This window comes from Trachypithecus francoisi, unplaced genomic scaffold, assembly GCF_009764315.1.
Source record: "Trachypithecus francoisi isolate TF-2019V2 unplaced genomic scaffold, Tfra_2.0 Contig01585, whole genome shotgun sequence".
Classification (NCBI taxonomy): Eukaryota; Metazoa; Chordata; class Mammalia; order Primates; family Cercopithecidae; genus Trachypithecus; species Trachypithecus francoisi.
The window spans coordinates 9319254-9338596 of record NW_022681444.1 but is presented as its reverse complement, the minus strand read 5'-3'; the positions used below and the strand labels follow the sequence as shown (position 1 = coordinate 9338596).

Sequence of the window (19343 nt, the reverse complement as noted above, 5' to 3'; positions counted from 1 at the left end):
TTTGAGACGGAATTTCGCTCTCGTTGCCCAGGCTGGAGTGCAATGGCGCTATCTCGGCTCACCAAAACCTCCGCTTCCCGGGTTCAAGCGATTCTCCTGCCTCAGCCTCCCGAGTAGCTGAGATTAAAGGCACCCGCCACCACGCCCAGTTAATTTTTGTATTTTTAGTAGAGACGGGGTTTCACCATATTGGCCGGGCTGGTCTCGAACTCCCGACCTGAAGTGATCCGCTCGACTCGGCCTCCCAAAGTGCTGGGATTACAGGCGTGAGCCACCACGTCCGGCCTTAATTTTTTGAGACGGGGTCTCCCTCTGTCGCCCAGGCTGTAGTACAGTGGCAGGACCACGGCTTGCTGCAGCCTCGACCTCTCTGCCCCAAGCGATCCTCCCTCCTCGGCCTCCAGAGCAACTGAGACCACAGGTGCGTGCTCCCACGCCCGTGGGCGCTCCTAGTTTTCTTGCCAAAAAACATCGATGCCACGAATCTGCTTGCACATACATCTAGTGAAGTGGCTGAGGGTAAGTGCATTTAAAAAGCACCTAGGGCCGCGGGCTCACACCTGTAACCCCAGCACTTTGGGTGGCCAAGGTGGGAGGATCGCGTGAGCCTGCCTGAGTTCCAGAAGAGCCTGGGCAACATAGGAAGACCACGTTTCCATAAAAAAATGCAAAAATTAGCCGGGCCTGTTGGCGTCCGCCTGCAGTCCCAGCTACAAGGGAGGCTGAGGCAGGAGATGAGGCCGAGGCTGCAGTGAGCCTTGGTCTCACCACTGCACTCCAGCCTGGACTACAGAGTGAGACCCTGTCTCAAAACAAAAAACAAAACCAAAAAAAACCCCGGACATGAGTGGGGGCTGCAAGACCATCAGAGGCTCCAGTGGGGGCATCTCCCCTAAACTCCGTGGCAGAAGACTGGAGGCTTCTTCCTCCCTTCCCAGGGCTCCTTCTCCATCAGCCTCTCCAGCCCCCTGTGCTCAGGGTCAAGAGCCTTCCCAAAGGCCTGCTTTGGGGCAGACATGGTACTTTTGGTTGGGTGAATGCACCCCTTCCCATGTTTTCCCTGGAACAGTCTGCACCCAGAGCAGGGTAACTGACAGCAACGCAACCAGGCTGATGGATCACTCTTCTCAGCCTCCCTTCTTGATCTCCTGGTCTATTTGTATGTTAATTTATACAGACCAAAAGGACACACTGCAGGTTTAATAACCTTAATTACGGTTCTTGGCTGTCTGCAAGATTTTTCCATGTTGGTCAACATAGCATTAGATGACACCAGTTGAGAATTTAGTGGTTACTTCTTTATGGCTTACCCTTGAGGGGTTATGTGACTCACCCAAGATCCCACAGAGAGGAAAGGAGCTGGGGCTCACCTGTGTTTGTGGCCAGAGCCTGCAGGCAAACTGGTGGGCAGGGAAGGTTCCCTGGGCCCCAGGAAGGAGTGGGGCTGGGCTGTTGAGCTTTGGTTCATGCCATGCTAACAGTGGTGGTGCCTCAGGACTGAGAGCCTCCATCTTGCAAGTCTCCAACCTCAGGACTAGCCTCCTTCAGGGGCCCATCTCCTTTTGAGATTTTGAGCCACCTGTCCCTAGGGAGCAGTGAATCAGGGCAGTGAGTGTGGCTGGTTAAAGCCGAGATGCCTGTGCCCAGGTCCCCAACTCTCCTCCACAGTCAAAAGGCTTAGAAGGAAGTTGAGGGATTGGTGTTTCTCGCGGAAACAGCGTTTTCTTTCTTGGAGGTAATTTGTAAGTTTTCTTAGCTGGTTCTAGGCACTAAGCTAAAAGCTACTGGTGACTTTGAATCCGCACTACCCCATGAGGTTGATACTATTACAGTCTGCATTTTATGATTAAGGAGACTGACTCTTTCCCCAGGTCACACAGTGAGGCAATGGCAAAACTGAGAACTGCTGCCTCAACTCATTCTTACCTTTTATTCTTCGCTGCCGCAGGCCTGGGTGGCTTGCTCCTTCCCCACCCCAAAGCACAGCATAATCCTCCTCCACCCACTTCCTGCAAAAGCACTGCTGGAAGTGACAGCACCACACACCACACCAAATGCTTACCTCCTCTGACCGGCTCATTTCTCATGGCAAGTGATGGGGCCGCAGGCAGGCACTGCACACAGCCAGATGCCATCCGTGGGAAGAGAGTGGAGAGTACTCGGTGCTGCCGCATTTGGAAGATGCTTCTTAACCACGGGTTTCAGTCCCTTCTCTACCCATACAGCTTCTGCTAAGGCATTTCAGCCGTGCCACTCCTGATTTCCATGTGAACTCTGTAAAATTAGAACTCTTTGATCTGTAGTTCTCTCTGGTCAAATTACCAAGAAAAGAGGGATGTACAACCTGAGAAAGCATGTTCAGCTTTATCTTTTTTAACTTTTTTTATTTAAATAAGGAGAATTCTTTCATATGGAAAGAGCTAGTACAATCACATATTTGAAAGGAGAAACAATAGGTACTGAACCGGAGGGAAAGGGCGAGGGTTTGAGTGTGCCAGCACCGGCCTGGTGAATCCACGATTCCATTTCCCATCCAAGGTAAGTTTCCCGAAATAACGTCTAAACAAGCTGCACTTACACCTCTAGCCATCGTCTGCCCTTTCAAATATCTGGTCTACATGGAAAGACAAAGAGGAAAGGCCGAAACATAAACAAAAGGAAACAAAACACAACCCTCTCAGGAGCCCAACGAAAACCCCCAAATCCTTTTTTACTACACAAGGCATGAGGTCAAAAGCTTAAGAGTACAGTGTCCCCTTTAGATCATGGGAGAAAGGCGTCCACACAGAGCCTTAGCAGGGATTTCCACTCCGAGGCTCCAGAACATGCTGAAGATGGGGCTCTGGGGGTGTCACTACCATCCTGGAGGTCACCAACTGGGGTGGAGACAGTGAAGAAGGTCTCACGTGCCCGAAGACCACCAGCCAGATATACACTGGTGGCCCTGGTGGAGCATGGCTGGGCAACAGCGTCCATCTCCAACACCGAGCCACTCGCGTCCTGGATGACTTTCGACTTCCTGCTTAGGTCCATCACATTTCAGAAGGGAGCTGACTTTCTGGAAGCCTATGTTTCCCATTCATCGCAGAATATGACAGAGCACACACACTCTGGTATCCTTGGTCTTCAAAGGCTATTTCCAGCAGACCCTCTAACCTAGGCTTGCTCTGCAGGAAGTGAAAAGGGACAAATGAAGATTTGAGGGGCAGCCTGCAGCTACTTGGCAGAGAGGAACCAAATGGCAAGGGAGAAGGCTCCACCAGAGCTGCCATGCTGCCGCAGCAGGCCAAGCCACAGCATGGCTGTGCACCTGTGTGCGCTCAGCTTCCAGAAGGTGTCACTGACCATCCGGAAGGCAGATCCAGAAGACAGGAGGGTGACAGCTCAGCTGGAGAGCACTGATGTCAATGTTTAACAATGTACCCCAGTGTCCCTAGAAGTGGCTGGAAGGACCACAGCTTTGGAACTGAACTGATTTTCTCGAATGTGAAATAAAGTCATCCTTTGTTTTCCCCCTTAAAGAACCTAGAGCCAGACTGTCTATGAATTCCAAGTTTGAAAACAATACAAATGTTAAAAAAAAAAAAAAAAAAAAAAAATTGGGGGGAGAAGCCAACAGTTAAGAAAATCAAACCGAATGCAGCTGGCATTGAAGTTCCCAGTGGGTGGATGAGCATTTCAGATGCACACCCACACTCTGGACTTCATCCCACTCTAGCGGACAGTGGACAAATACCACCGCAAGGCCACTGGTTGCTGAGCAATGCACCGCAGCCCTGATGGCAAAGGCAGAGCTGCCAGCATCGGGAGGAGGGCAACTTTAGCAGGCAAAAGTGAGTGGGTTCTGACCCCCCACTCAGCAGCAGAAAAGGCAAGTGCTGGTCTCCACCTGTTCCCACCAAGGCCCCATGGTATCCTGGCAGAAGCCTCTGCATGTATCTGCGCTCTGAAGATGGGGGTTTGAAAACAAAATAAGACCCTAAGTCCTACTACCTTGAGCTTGGCTCTAAAACCACGTGAAAGGAAGAGATATATTGCACCTTAAAACGTCTCTGCACTAAGAACTGCATTTAATCAGACCAAGGAGGGGTTGGGGCGCTGGGAGGCCTGAGGCCTGCCCTCAGCCCCTAGTCTCATTTAAAATCTGCATCTCAGCGAAGAGACTGCAGCTCAGGTCACACAGAGGTGGTGACTGCACCGAACTTCACATGCAATTTCCTGGCCTTTCCTGCACAGAATTAATTCAGACATTATATATAAATAGAGCAGTGGAACATTTACTTCTTTTTTTTCATCTAGACCTACAACATCAATACATATAAATAAATTCTAGTGTTTTTTGTTTTTTTATTTGGGGTCGGGGAGAAGGAAGGAAGGAAATACCGGGGAAGAGAAAAGGGCTGGAGAACAGGTGACCTTTTTGTTTTTATTTTTTCTCAAACAGCGAGTCCTGTGGGTCTGATGCCAGGTTCACCTGAAGGGTCTATCTTTTTAACAGCATCCGGAAGGCTTTTTCTTTCGACAGATCACACGCACCACCGCGTCAGGTGGGAGGGGTCTCGCCATGTGGCTCAAGTGTCCAGGTGGAGATGAATGTGTGGCTCCCGCAGGCCTGGACTCACCCAGGAATGGCTTGGCAAGGGGGGCAGATAGGGACAAAGAGGGCTCATCCCAGGCCCCACAAGCAGCCGCTTGCAGTGGGAGAAGGAAAAGCAGACACGCAGCTCAGGTAGGGAATGCCCGGAACTGTCAGGTGGACAGCCCCTGGGGAAAGGACTCAAGCGTAAAGACTGGGGACGAAGAGGGAAAAGACCAGGGGAGGGCAGGAGGGGAGCTGCTGAAAGATGCAGGTGAACAGTAAAGCAGCTTTCAGTAAAACTGCTCCTTCCCGGGCAGCTTTGGGGTGGGCGCTGTTTGTAGGAGGCCGTTCTCCCACTTCCTTAGAATTGTGAGAGCAGTAAGAAGTTACTTTAGCAGTTCCTAAGATGCTCCTTCCCCATGTTCTACACTAGACACAGAGCTTAGAGCCCAAGCCCGAGTGCTGTCCTGCACCCGTGAGACGCCAAGGGCAGCCTCTGGGGGGGTGCATCCCCGGCCCTCTCCTCACGGTGTTCTGAGCTGGCCTCCTCTGGAAGAGCAGTTAGACGCTCAATGACCCTTAAGAACAGCTAAGAAACTTGAACTGTCCCCTTCCCTTTCCTCGGAATGACAGAATCTGGAGTGATTTCTTGTTTCTTATTTAAAAACGACAAGCCCAGCACACAATGGCTCACACAAGCCTCTGGCTGGAGAAGCTGCCCCTGCAGACGGCACAGGCCCTCTGGACCTTGGTCAGCCCTCCACCCAGCCTCACCCTGCACCCCACCCCCCCCCGCCCCGGTCATCTGAAGACAAATGAGACAGATGCCTGCTGCTTAGCTCAGGCCCTCCTGTCCTGACAACCTGGGTCTGCTGCTGGGAGTGAAGCAAAGGAGGAAAAGGACAAACTCCCAGCGGCCTCACGTGGGGACCACATGCAGGTCCACTCCTCTGCCACCAAGTGGTGTTCACGATGAACTAGCTGTGTGGGAGGTGGAGACGGGTCCAGAGAAAGCAGCAGGCTCCAGAAGAGGAAGGAAGGAAAACAACAGGTTACAGAAGGCTTCAAGGAAAGAAGTGCGTGAAAAACAGCGCCCCTGAGGGGCAGGGTATGGAGCCCCAGAAGCAGAGCCCACAGGGCCTGGGATGGGCCTGTGGTGTCTCAGCTCATCCCATCTGGGCCAACCTGGGAGCCACCAGCAGCCATCTCCATGATTGGTCTCTAGTGCTCAGCACATCCACTGGCTTTAGAGGAGCTCAGGACAGGGACCCTGTGTGATTCTCATGCTAAAACCGTCACCATCTTCATGGGCTGCCTGTAGGCACCCTGGGCCCATCAGGCCAGGAGCTGGAACCCAACTGTGACTCCCCCCGCCGCCACCTGCCTGCTGCTCTGTGCAACCCATTGCTTCCCAGGCGGGAAGCCAGGCACCAGAGTGCTCGCGACGGGTGCCCTCGAGAGCCTCCATTTCTTCTTGCAAATAACCTCAAAGATGAACCAGCTGAGGAATCAGGAGGGGATGCATTCTTAAGAGTCACCTCTTAAGGTACTGCAGTGACCTATCAAATTAAACAGGACAGAGGCTGGAGATGGGAGGGAGGGGAGGGGCTGGCGAGAAACATATAAAAGTTCAGCTATACACAGGGAGCTTGCGTTTCTGTTTTCTTTTCCTTTCCCCTTTGTAAAAACCTTGGCTACATTTTAAAACAAAAAGCCTCAAAGTAAAATGACCCTGCTGCCAAACCCCTGTGCCTAGGAATGGGCGGCTGGGCCGGAAGCACTGCTGAGAAGGCGCCCTGGCTGTGCGGCAGGACAGGGAGGAGGCAGGGAGGGCGGATCTGCACTGCACGGGAGGCGTCACTCCACGGTCACGGTGGGAGCAGATGGGATGAAGGTGTCGTTTGCTTTTTTGTTTCATATCAAAGCAAGCGGGTCAATGCCATATATCCACGAGTGCAAGCTGGTTGACAACGGAGCTTTCGGGAGTGGAGAGGAGGGAGGTCTCTCAGTCCGGGCCAGGCATTTGGACGGTGGATCTGGTGAGGCTCCCGAGTGTCGGCTATGTCAAGGCCGCATGGCGGCACCATCCCCAGTGGGGCGAGGTGAGGTGGCAGCCAGGCACCATCAGGCCTTACTCTCCTCCACTTTGACAGCCCGAGGCTTGATCGCTCCGGTTCGCTTCATCTGGGAGGCAGCCGAGGGGGCCTCCTGCAGCTTCACGGCTCCCAGGCTGGGTTTCTCATCCACTCGTTGTTTTGCCTTTGGACAGATGAATGGGAAAAACAAAGTGACCCTGGCGCTGAAGTGTGTTTGGACACATAGTTCCCACCACTCCCTTCCCGCTCCTGAGTTGCAGGGAAAGCTCCCTTAAGCCGTCCGTCCCTTAGCTGAAGGACCAGACTTAGAAACCCTCCTCCTAGTAAGGAAAGTGGCGCAAGTGCCCTCTCTGCTCCCTCCCCATGAGCCCCGAGTGCAGTGATTCGGAGAGGCAGGAAGACACCGGGTCCTCCACAAAGAATTCCGCCATGGCACATCCCAGGGCGGAAGCAGTTCTGGTCCCAAGGCCAACTGGAAGAACCTTTTCAAATCAGTGCACCTCCTGCCCCGCAGGCAAAAAAGCCCCTTCGAGTAGATCCAAGTGCCCCCTGCATGTCTCGGAGCCCCCGACTGTCTGCTGGGGCCCTAGGCAGACTTGGCCCCCACAGATCTCTGGCCACGATTCAGCCAAACCCCTTACCACTCCCACTCTGTAACCTTTTCCTGGGGCCCCATTCCTAGTCAGGGCTCCCCTGGTCTGTGGCTGTACACAGGGAGTGGGTGGGGAAGTCACAGAGCAGTCAGCGCATCTGCCCCCCACCAGGTCTGACTTCTGGAAGAAAGCTTTAGAAGCTCATTCCACACAACTCTCATGACCCCTGAGGGAACCAATGAGAGCAATCACTGCCCACCTCTACCAGCCAGGCACAGTGACTGATTCAAAACCCAGGTCTGAGGGGCCTAAGCTCTGAGCCTCAGCATGTTTTAGAGAACAGAGAAGAGAATAGTGCCTGCAGGAAAATACACTGCGATGTCCTTTTCATTATATGGGTAAAATTAACGTCACCTGTGCTCCCACCCAGCCAAGACAAAAACGAGACACACCACTGAGTAGAACCAGCGCGCGCACCCGGGCTCCTAGAGCCAACCCCCAAACCTAACCAAGTCTCCCAGGGCACCTCAGCCCCGACCTGCCAGGGCTGGTCCACCTTCCAGCACCACCTCCTCAGAGGAATCGGCATCCTCCCTTCTCTGCAGGACAAGGAAGGATCCAGACGCCCGTCAAGAGGAGAAATGCCTTCGCCAGGAGGGACGCGGACAGCCCAGCTCCTGGTTCCGTGCTCTAACCGCTAGGGCATGGCTCTCTTTAGACAAGGAGCGCTCAGATAGGTTGGACAGTCCCTTCTCTTTTGGCGCTTGGAGACAGGCCTAAGTGTCCAGGGCTGAAGGGTCTGGAAAGCCATCTTCTACCTGTTGCACGTAGTGTCCCTGCACAGAGCCCATGTTAACTGCTGATCCAGAGGGCTTCCCACTGGGGCTAGCAGAGCTAGGCCTGAAAAAACCAAAGGCAGGGGTTGAGAATACACAACGTGTCACCACAGAAATGGAGTCAAAGCCTAGCACACGGAGGAGGCACAAGGAAGGAAGGGCCTGTGGCCAGAGGCGCGTGCTCGGGACAGTCCGTGGGATGGAAAACCACCACAGACCTAAGACAGCCCAGAACGCAGATGGGTGAGGGGGTGGCCGTCACTGACCACCCCAGCACCTCCAGGACAGAGCTCAAGGAGACGCACTACAAGAGAGGGAGGCCAAGGCCCTGTACAGGTGGGAACGGCTGTCCTGCTGTGCAGAAAGCGACACTGGCTGTCTCAGGGTCTGGACCAACATGATGCAGTGCCCCAGACAAAAGGCCTAAGAGCCTGACACTGAGCCAGAACTGTGCCGAGTACTGTTCTAGTCTTAACTTTTTAGAAGAAGGGGTGGGGGGAACCAAAATGTACAACATACTTCTAAATGTGTCCCACTGACCACTAGTTAGTTCCCAGGGATGTTGATTAGGTGCTACGTGGAAAACAAGTCTGCGGTCAAAAAGCCTAAGTGCCGTGTGCAGAGTTCAACAGGACTCTCAACCTAGGGCCGCTCAGCCCCTGTGTGGTGAACACCCTCCCCAGCAGGCCACCCGGGGAACAGCACTCCCCCAAGGACCTGACCAGGGAACCCTTGTTTTTGCAGCGCACATCTCAGCAGCTCTATTTCCAGAACACTTTGGGAAACACTGCTTTACACAATTATAGCAATTCCCCAACCCCCCTAAAACACCATAGAAACAAAGCTACTAGTTTAAGGCTTCCACTGTCTAAATATGCTCCAAAGAATAATCTGCTGCCATTCATTCCTACAACTACATAGATACAGGCGACTCTTGTCCTGTGAGGCTCTGTTCTCTGGTTTTTGCCTTTTTGAGGAAGGCTCTGTAGCCAGAGGTTTCTGGAATCTGCTTGTGACAGCAGCAGGACAGCATCTGCTGAGACCTGCAGCTGCCTTCCTCCTTCCAGTTCCGCTCCATGGTCGGTACTGTCCAGCTATCTTTTTCACACAGTCCTGATGTTTTGGTCTATATGATAGACATGGTAGGAAAACAAAATGTACTAAAAACAGAAATAAATGAAGCCAGGAGAGTGAAAATAAGAACAGAAAAGAATGGGAGGAAAATTCACAAAAACCCCTTTCTCTGGAAATGAAGGTACAAGAGTGGAATGCCGTGACGGAAGACAGGCAAAGGGCAGCGGGGCAGAGGGGGCGCAGCCGGAGCAACTTGCAGACCATGGGGGCCCGGCTTGCAGAGCGCTCCTCGGGTCTGCAAGTACCTGTGCAGTCGTGGGGACACCTTGTGGCGCCTGATGGTATTAACCTCACAGGGCACCATGGGTCAGGCAGGTCTGTTTCACTCATTTATAAACACAAAGGGGTCTCAGGACTCTCCCACATGTAACAAGGGTGGACTGTACAAGCCCTCAGAGCCCAGGGCCAGAGCATGCTGCCTTCACACACGAGCACGGGCAGAAAAGGCAGTGGACCAGAGGCTCTCGCCGGCATCCGACAGAGCCACCTGAGTATCCAGCTAAGGGACCGTGAGACAGTTGCTGGCGGTGGAGACAGACACAAAGGAAGCAAGAAGAGGGTGCTGGTTTGTAGTGTGGAAAGCATGGCCCCACAAGCCCAGCAATACAACGTCCCCTGGCAGGGGTCATAGGGCAAGTCCGAGGAAAGAGACGCTAGGAAAGGCCATGCTTCTCCCCTTGCCAGGATGCAGCCCTGTGGCCAGTGGGTCCTGTTTTAGGATCTGATGGGAAGTCACGTCAGTCCTGACGCCTACTAAATGTCAGCCGTTCCTTTTCCTACCTTTCCAGAAAGCTCCCCAATCCAGAGCATCTTATTATAATGATGAAAGCCAAAACCACTCTCCTGATTCCTCACTCCCCCACGTTTAACTGCAACACAAGTGCATCCCAGTGCCGAAACACCACAGTGACGCGTGGCCCACAGAGGGACCAGGTCTCTGGTGGCTCTCCCCAGGCCCACAGATTCTTCTGAGCCACCGGGCCACGGCTCTGGCAACTGCTCAGCTCATAGCACACAGTCCCCAGAGAGTGGTTTTACCTGTAGGTCTGTGGCGATGGCACGGGGCCTCCTGAAGGGACATTCTGTTTACTGTCGGCAAAGTGGAAGCCTTTCATCTCCATCTGAGAGGGCTAGAGAGACCAAGCAGCAACAAGTTGTCATTTGAGGCCCTGGACACAGCTGGACCACACAGACTCACTGAACAACACAGGGCAGAGGCGGTGAGGGCCGTGGGAATTCCCAAGGAGGCATCTTCTAGAGCAGTGGTTTTTGGCACCAGGGCCCAGTTTCATGGAAAACAATTTTCCCACAGACCAGGACAGCTCTGCAGCCCAGGGGCTGGGGACCCCTGTTCTAGAGGAATCTGCAAGCCCCTCCCCTCCAAGCCAGACTCAAGAGGGCTGCTTCTTAGAAAGCAAGAACCATCACAATATTTTGTTCTTTTTAAAGTGAGGTGAGAGAGCCAATGAAGCATGGCCGTCCATAGCAGGGCCTCCTGGGGAGCCGGGGAGGAATGCTGATTCCTGGCCCTCAGCCCTCGACATCTTCAGAGTCCCCAGGACCTGCATGTGTGATGGCCCCACACACGGTCACCTTCCTTTCTGCCCTGACAGTCCTGCACACACCCAAGCCACTGGCTCTTTCTACCACACAGGAGTACTTAGCTTGCTAGAAAAGGTTGGTGACACAAGGCCCCCTCCCTAGGGTCAGAGACAGATGGGTCCCCTTACCTCTCTGCTGGTGTTCAGGACTGGCGGCTGGGACCCGGGCGGAGGAATCCTTCGGGGGGCCCCAACAGAGAGGCTCTGCCCAGGCGGCAGCTGAATGGACTGGGGCAGGATCAGCGGCTGCTGCCCAGAGCCGTACCGAGGCAGTGGCATGGTCAGCTGTTGGGTGACAACGACAGTCAGGAGGGGGACCGACCGATGCTACGGAGAAACCCCAAACACGCACCAAAGAGCGACTGCACATGTACTTCAAATTCATACACTTCAGAAGAACTAAAGCAAAGCCTGCACACAGCAGGACACGCTCTGATTTCTACTGCAGCACGGGAGACATCGCCCAGGATTTCACACCTTCGATGGCAGGGGCACGTCTTCTTGCTGGAATGGAGTAGGTGGTGAGAAAATGGGCAAGACGAAGCTGGCTGCAGGCACAGGAGCTAACAGCGTTACGTGCGTCTCATCCACATCTCTGCTAAGGGCTGCGTCTATCTTTCTCATCACATCCCTGCTAAGGGCTGCGTCTATCTTCGGCCCTTGCTGCCTTTGTCCGGCAAGTGCTTACTAAAAGCATACGAGGTGCTGGGGAAGTGGCAGGGCCCTGTCCGACATGGGCCTGCACACTGCCAGGGTGGCATGTCACATGCTGGACACAGCTGCAGGACACTCAGGGTGCAAAGCGGCATAGGATCTGTGTGTGCACACCAGATCTGTGGGTGCACACGGGGCGGGGTGGGCAAGGAGAGGACGAGTGAGGAAAGTCAGAAGTAATGGCCAAGCCAAATCCCAAAAGATGAAAGCTACACCAGACGTGTATCTCTGCATTCCTCTGTACAGCACAAACATTCAAGACTTTCACTGTTTTGCATCAAGTGGTGGTAAAAACAAGACTGGGCTGGATTCTGGGCTGTGGGGGTCCTTTGAAGCATGCTGTGACAGGAGAACAGGGTGGCTGCAGGGCCTAACTAACTAGAAGATAGGCAAGGGGGAGATGTGGGCCTGGAGACTCTTAAGGACAGGGGGACACAATGGGGTAGTGGGGCAGGGCCACGTTTGGTCTCTCAGTCACTGTCCTCTTCATCTCCCTGCTATTGAGTCCACAGTGGAGGGTCAGAAGGATCTATTGGAATTACATCACTGAGACTTGCAGTGGCCAGAGCCGCAAAACACCATGCTCCTCCTTGGAGCACCAACATGGTGCAGGATGCTGCCATTTAGAGTGCTGACTTGGGGTATGATCTGACTTGCCAGGAGGCCAGGTAGGAGCCGCTGCAGGAGCTGGACAGCGTGGAGCGGGGTGGAGGGGATGAGACACAGCTGGATTCTGAATGCTTCTAAAGCCAGAGCTGACAGGCCACTGAAGGGTTGGGTGCGGGGAGGAGAGCAGAGAGCCAAAGAGGACGTGGACTGGACGAGCAGAAGGACAGGGAGGAACATCGAGTTTTGGATACGATGAGTCTTGAGATGTCATGAGACACCACAGCAGAGATGCTGGAAAGTCCACTGGATTTCAGATTCAATTCCAGGGACATATCTGAGCTGAAGATGTCCACTTGGGAGTGAGGAGAAGATGGAGGAATTTAGAGCCATGACTCTTCAAAGACGCCCAAAGCAGGGCTCAGGGGCATGCCAACTGTTACAGACTGGGAAGGAGAGGGGACAGCAAAGGAGACTGAGGAGGAGGTCTGAGGCAGCAGGAAAGCCAGGAGTGACGGCCTGGTAACTGGGTGAAGAAAGTGGTTCAATGGTGTGGGGGGGCGGGATTACGGGGTCAGCACTGCAACTCATCTGTGTACTGACAGGAAGGGCCATCTGATGCACGAAAGAGAGGGAGACTTGCTGGGGCGGGGCCCCCCAGAGGCACAGGCAGCACCCAGGCAGGGATGTGGCCACAGGGGCTTGGAGACTGTCACTGCTTCTGTTTCCTGGGTGACACAGAAAGGGAGGTCACGGATGGGAGGCAGCGAGGGGCAAGATGCAAGTCTGAAAAGCTGCTAGGAGGGTGAGGGTTGGCTCAGAGCCACAGCTTGGATGAAATGCAAAGGCCATGTGGCTCAACGGACCTGCTGATGGGGAGGCAGAAGCCAAGCCAAGTGGGAGAATGACAAAAACGTGGGTGGCGGAGACTGGGCGTGGTGGCTCACACCTGTAATCCCAGCACTTTGAGAGGCCAAGGTGGGTGGATCACTTGAGGTCAGGAGTTCGAGACCAGCCTGGCTGACATGATGAAACCCCATCTCTACTAAATATACAAAAATTAGCCGGTGGGTGGTGGGCACCTGTAATCTCAGCTACTCGGGAGGCTGAGGCACGAGAATCGCTTGAACCCAGGAGACAGAGGTTGCAGTGAGCCGAGACTGTGCCACTGCACTCCAGTCTGGGTGACAGAGAGAAACTCCATCTCAAAAAAAAAAAAAAAAAAAAAAAGAATTTCGAGTTGGGTCACTAGAGGGAGTTGAAAGAGCCAGAGGTGACAACTGAGAGGGACGCTGAAAGTTGAGATTATGCGAGAGCTACAGCTACTGGGAGCGGCCAAGCCTACAGAGGACTGCACAGAGCAGGGGACCAAGTGAACAAGGGCACCACCCGTGGCGAGGAGGGTACAAACTGCGTGGACAGGGTCCATGGCACAAAGACCCAGGGTCATCTCTGCAGACATCAAAACCACTAGGAACTGGAACAGGAGAGTGGAGACAGACTGCAAGCCAGGCCAGACAAAGAGGGTGACCCTCAAAGGTGCCAAATGCTGCCCACAGGTCGACGGAGAGGAAGATTTCACAGCAGACGCTGGATGTGGTGACGGCACCATAGCAGTGTGGAGGGCTTCCCAGGCACAGTCTATGGTGTGGGCTTTAAAGCTGGGGTTTCAGGGAGGAAGGAAGGAGTCTAGAAGCATCAACAACTATGCAAACAGGACTCCTACCCCATTCCACACCCTACTGCACAAGGGCAGGGAGAAAGGAAGGAGTCCCCATCTGGGGCTGCAGGAGCAGGCAGTGCTGAGGGGACAGCCAGGTCTTGAGAATAAAGAGGTGGATGAGGGGCCAGGGGCGGTGGCTCACGCCTGTAATCCCAGCCCTTTGGGAGGCCAAGGCGGGCAGATCACTTGAGGTCAGGAGTTCAAGACCAGCCTGGCCAACATGGTGAAACCCCATCTCTACCAATACAAAAATGAGCCAGGAGCGATAGCACACGCTTGCAGTCAGCTACTCAGGAGGCTGAGGCAGCAGCATCGCTCGAATGCGGGAAGCAGAGGTTGGAGTGAGCCGAGATCATACCACTGCACTCCAGCCTAGGCGACAGACTCTGTCCAAAAGAAAAAAAGTGATGGGGCTACTCAGAAGAGGCTGATTTCCTGCACACTGAGGAGCGGGCACGGTGGCTACCAACGAACAGCATGATAGGCCTGCACACACTGAGGCGGGCGGAAAGAAACGGCAAGGTCGTGAAGGAAAGAAGCCTAGGGCTTTGGGTGGAGTGACTGAATTCCTGACCTGTGGGAGCTGGGAGTCCAACATCTGGGAGGCACCCAGGCCGGCAGCCTGGCCGAGCTGGCCCTCATAGACCAGGGCTTGGTTCCCGCTCATGGGCTGGTAGGGTGAGCCAGACTGCGGCTTCACCATCTCCAAGGGCTGCATGCCTGGGAACGCAGAGTACGGAGGCTTCAAGGCTGTGCCCCCGGAGAGGATCATGGTGCTGGGCGGTGACAGGCTGGGGTGCATGTACACCTGAGATCTGCAAAAGCCAGACAGATGGTCGGGATCAGGTCGATGAGTCCAGCTGCGGGTCTCATCCCACCCCTCAGAGATTCCCCCAGGGAGCTTGCTAAAACACAGATCCCCAGCCCCACTCCCAGGGCGTGACGCAGAGGGTCCAGGATGGGGCCTGAGAACAAGCTCTTAGATGGCGCTGATGCTGCTGGATTAAACAAGTGAACACATCCAGGCTGTATGAGGCACAGGACATCAGCCACAATGACTGGCAGCCACACTGACGGAGCAGCCTGCGGTGGCAAGGAGGCAGGGAGTCAAGGAGAGAGAAGGGGGAAGGAGCAAGGGAACGAAGCAAGATGACATGGAAAAGCAAAACAAGGCCTGCCACCTATCAGCTCACCCAGGCTTCTCCTAGAGCACAGTTAACAACGGACTGAAGAGTGATCCAGAGCAAAGCCCCACCCCTCCCCACCCCACTGCCCCAAAGCAGAGAAGCACCAAACAGCTGCAGGACAAAGGCTGCACACAGGGCTGAGGCCCTGGCTGTGAGCTGCCAGCTCCACAAGCTGGTACATGAGCTCACCTGAAGGGCTGTAAGGAGCTGAAGATCTCCTGGGACTGGGACACAGGAAGCCCACCCCTCAGTCCAAGCTGAGCTTGTGCCTGCAGAGATGTGTGAAGGGAGATAGGGATCTGCTGGGCAGCGGCGGCCTGTGAACAGGAAAATGGGGTGGTGGAGGTAACCGCAAGGCCCATCCAGGTGATTCCTCCCCTCCCACCTCCCCTGCCCCTCTCCACATGGCTGCTGGAACACCGCCCAAAATTGGAATGCCAGCATGTCATTCCTGGGCTTCCCTTGCTATTGGGATAAAGCCTATAATGAAAAACTGGTAGCAGCCCCAAACCGCAGCATCTCCCTACCCTGGAATTCTATACGGCAACAAAAATGGATTCTAGCACATACATCAACAGAGGTGAGTCCCAGAAACATAATGCTGAATTTAACAACGTACAAAAACAGATACATGCAGTTTGACCCAGTTATGCGAGAACCAAAATCTTGAAAACCAAACAACACAGCAGTTAAGAACATGTTTTTAAAGAGGTCAGCAGAGACCACGTCCTCCATCAGCAAGCCTGCGCTTGGAGCAGATTCTGCCTGGAAGTCCACTGTCGTGGCTGTGCAGGCACATGGGTCTGAGGGGCGGCTGAACCATCCCAAAGGCCCAGCACCAGCGTTAGAGGGGAGACTTCCAAAAATCACCCCTTGGCAGCACAGAAAGTATGCCAGTCCTGCATAAATAACCAACGCCTGCTCATTTCTAAGACTACCTCTTTCTAATGCATCCATGCCTGGGAGTTTAGGCCTTTCTTCTCTTCATCAGAAGGATACCTGATCACCAAAGAAAATTCCATTTTAGCTAATTCCCCGGCTAGGACACAGGAGGGAGAACTTTGAGAAAGGAAAACTAAGCAGAGTCTGGAGCAGCCACCTCCACTCCTCTTCCCTGTCTCTTGTTTATTCACTTAACACATGCCTCCTGGCTGACGTGGCGGGGCAGGTGCTGGTCACCACACGTGAGGGACAGAAAACCAGACAGACAATGAGCAGATAGAGCACGTCAATCCCGCCTTGCGCTGGCTCCTCCCCACCACCCCCAGCCAGGCCACCTGGCTGGCTGCTGTCACCTGTTGGTAACTCTGCTGCTGAGGTATCGTTTGAGGAACGAGCCGGGGCTGACTTGCAAACACATGGCCATCCAGGTACAGGGGCGGGAGGTGGCTGCCTGGAAACAAAGCGGCAGAAGGGAGGTAGAAGATCAAGCCTCACTACTTCTGAATGTCCCTGAGGGCGACAAGTCTACAGGTCTGCTCTACCCAGTAGAGTCAGTGGGGACAAGGGCGTGTGTACAGAGGCTGCTCGGTTTCCTGTGTGCCTGAAGCACGCGCCTGCTCACAACACACCTGGCACGCACCTCAGGGAACCCAGGGAGGGTGCAGCATCAGACCTAGGAGGAGGAAGGAGGCAGGTGGGCTCTGGCCTACCCTTCCCACCTCCCACTCATCAACTGCCCCAGACACTCGAAGGGACATTCTACTTTAACCAGGGCTGCCTTGGTCTCTCAGTCACTGTCCTCTTCATCTCCCTGCTATTGAGTCCACAGTGGAAGGTCAGAAGGATCTATTGGAATTACATCACTGAGACTGGCAGCTGGGCCCTCAAAACCCCCCCGCTTTCCCTTGGGGGCATCGACACATGACAAGGATGGCAGCAGTCAGGACAAAAACAGCTGCCAGTGACTAAGGGCTCTGTTGATACAAAGCCCTTTCCAGGTAAGACCTGGCTTCACGGGTGTGGCCACCTCACGGAGCAATGTCATCGCCCCCATTTCATTTAAGAGAGGAGGACGCTGTGGTTCAGCGAGAGCTGCTCACCAGCCGAGGCAGCACAGCTCCAGCACGTAACCCAGGTCTGACTCAAAGCCAAGCCTTTGCTCACTCCTCTCACCAGTAGGCAGGAGTGCCTCGCTGTCGTCCCCCAGTTCTGTTTCCCAGCACGGGGAAGCAGAACGTGCATATTACCGGCAGCACGTGGGAGCTATGGCCACTGGGCCTAAAAACAAGTTGCTACTTCTACCTGCTACTTAAGACAAGGCCAGGAGGTGGCGTTCGGGGCTGTTAATCCGTTTCTCTTGATAATAAATGGAGAAGGACCCCAAGGCCTGGCTCAGGGGATGAGATACCTGGCATAGAAGCAGAAGGTGCTACAGAGGCCACAGGCATGGGTGGCATGGACACTCCACCGAAGGAGCTGTAGTTGACCCCGCTGGAGGCACCCACAGAGGACGGAGGCTGGATGCCTGAGCCAGCGCCGCCTGGAGAGCTCTGCTCTGGCAAACTGGGGGAGTTTTCCCAAGCCTTGCGCGCAGACTCCATCTTCAGAAGCAAGGGTGGGGGAGGGATGAAAATTACTATCATGATGGCAGTGGGCAGCACCGATCTAAGCTTTCGGGGGTTCGGGAACTCCTCCCTTCTGCCTCTTTGTAAGCTAAGGTACTAGGTGGGCCCTCGCCCAGCTCAGGGCTGGTGTTACCTTCAGAGTAAGGTCGGCGGTGGGGAAGGACATTGGGGAGAGACCAATGGCCCTCTGGATGTGATGGTCCCGCCGCAGGATGGGGATACTCTGTGTTAACCCTGCCTGGAGAGGAGGAAAAAGAAACCATGGAACACAAACAGGCACAGAGACGGCTTTGCCCAAACCCATCCAAGGCTCGCCTGAATACACTCAAGGCTTGTCCAAATGCCATATATGACTTGCCCAAACCCACCGTGGCTTTGCCCAAAAGCACCTACAGTGCCCAGCAGCATCTATGAATTGTCCAAATGTGTCTTCAGTATTGGCCACGTGTACCCAAGACCACCCAGATGAAACTGATGGCAGCCAAGACCACGACTGATCTCCTTGAGATGGCTGCCTCCATCAGTTTCCTCCACACAAGTCTGCAGAGAGCCACCCGCATATCCACACTCCATGGTGCCCGCCAGACAGGAGAGCCATGTCCCGGCAGTATAAATACGGACTGGCTGCCTGCACGCAAGCACCTGGTTCAGAAGGCACCTGCCACCTAGCTTGGAGATGTCTTGGGCCAGACAGGGAAGGCTGTGCCCCTCAGCAAACAGTGAAAAAGAGGGCTCTGGTAACAGGTTGAAAATGCCACAGTGCCCCCCGCCTCCTGCAGATCCCCGGTGTCCATCCACACATGATAGGGACTGCAGACTCTCAGAGTAAAGAACCTTGTAGAGCCCAGCACTTCCACATTTTTTTCCATTCAACACCTGTGAACATTGTACAGCACTCACATTCCTTGGAATCCTCTAGGAAACGCTGCCCAAATGATACTCATTCATTCAACATATGCACTAGCACCAGCCCCTGCAGGCGGTGAGGACAGAGCAGTGAACCAGACGTCACTGCGGCAGCCTCGGCCACAGCCCCGAGTGGCCACAACAGATGCAACTGCCAGCTCCTGAGCCCACGGTGGAGCACCAGAAGGTCTTCTGGATCACAACAGATAGCAGGTGGCAGGGACCCTTGGATGGTGAGATGGGGCCTCCTGAGGAGGGCTCTCCTACTCAATCTGTGTGCCCCTTACCCCTGGCCACGGAAAAGGTAGCCTGAGTGTGGGCTCACACCTGGCACAGAGGAGACAATGGAACCAAAGAGAGCCAAATAAACCAGACCTTAGGAACTACACGAGCCCCATTGGAAGGTCACAAAACCTGGGCAGGAACATTTAAGCACCTTTTAAGGACATGGAGCTGCTAGCAACTGAGTCACGTGCCAGCTCAGGTCACCTGAAATACATGTGCTGTCTCCTTCGCCCAGGGCGTGCCAGCCCCAAGCAGCGAGTGCAGCCAGAAGTGGAAGTGTGGACTTACATTACTGGCCAAGGCATCCTGAAGTTTAACAACCGGACTCCCAGCAGGACCAGAGGCAGAACCAGGTGGCAAGCTGAAATCGGAGTCCTGGGAAAAAAAAAAAAAGCCACACAGCCCACTGAGATCCTCCTGGCTCTCCATTCCCCAGGGGCACACGTTAACGTGATGCAGTTTCCGTGACTCAAAAACTCCACTGAGCAGCATTCACTGGAGCCACACATAAGCGAG

At 54.3% G+C, this 19343-nt stretch overlaps 1 protein-coding gene, 2 non-coding genes and 1 pseudogene across 4 annotated transcripts in view; 1 reads left to right on the top strand and 3 right to left on the bottom strand.

Annotated features, from left to right (window-relative positions):
* Positions 1-800: 800 nt before the first annotated feature.
* Positions 801-4797, top strand: LOC117073434 (annotated as a pseudogene). The gene has a single exon (XR_004433232.1). The product of XR_004433232.1 is annotated as an uncharacterized LOC117073434 (transcript).
* Positions 2376-19343, bottom strand: part of PRRC2B (proline rich coiled-coil 2B) — an 82118-nt gene continuing 65150 nt past the window's right edge. The window contains 10 exon segments of the mRNA XM_033194270.1: positions 2376-6838; positions 8087-8168; positions 10277-10368; positions 10969-11124; positions 14457-14697; positions 15259-15386; positions 16365-16462; positions 17420-17612; positions 17770-17874; positions 19116-19202. Coding sequence (XP_033050161.1) covers positions 6704-6838; positions 8087-8168; positions 10277-10368; positions 10969-11124; positions 14457-14697; positions 15259-15386; positions 16365-16462; positions 17420-17612; positions 17770-17874; positions 19116-19202 — 1317 coding nt within the window. The 3' untranslated portion in view covers positions 2376-6703.
* On the bottom strand, positions 12020-12105 carry LOC117074005. The gene has a single exon (XR_004433487.1). It is a non-coding gene; the product is annotated as a small nucleolar RNA SNORD62 (small nucleolar RNA).
* Positions 16795-16880, bottom strand: LOC117074009. The gene has a single exon (XR_004433489.1). It is a non-coding gene; the product is annotated as a small nucleolar RNA SNORD62 (small nucleolar RNA).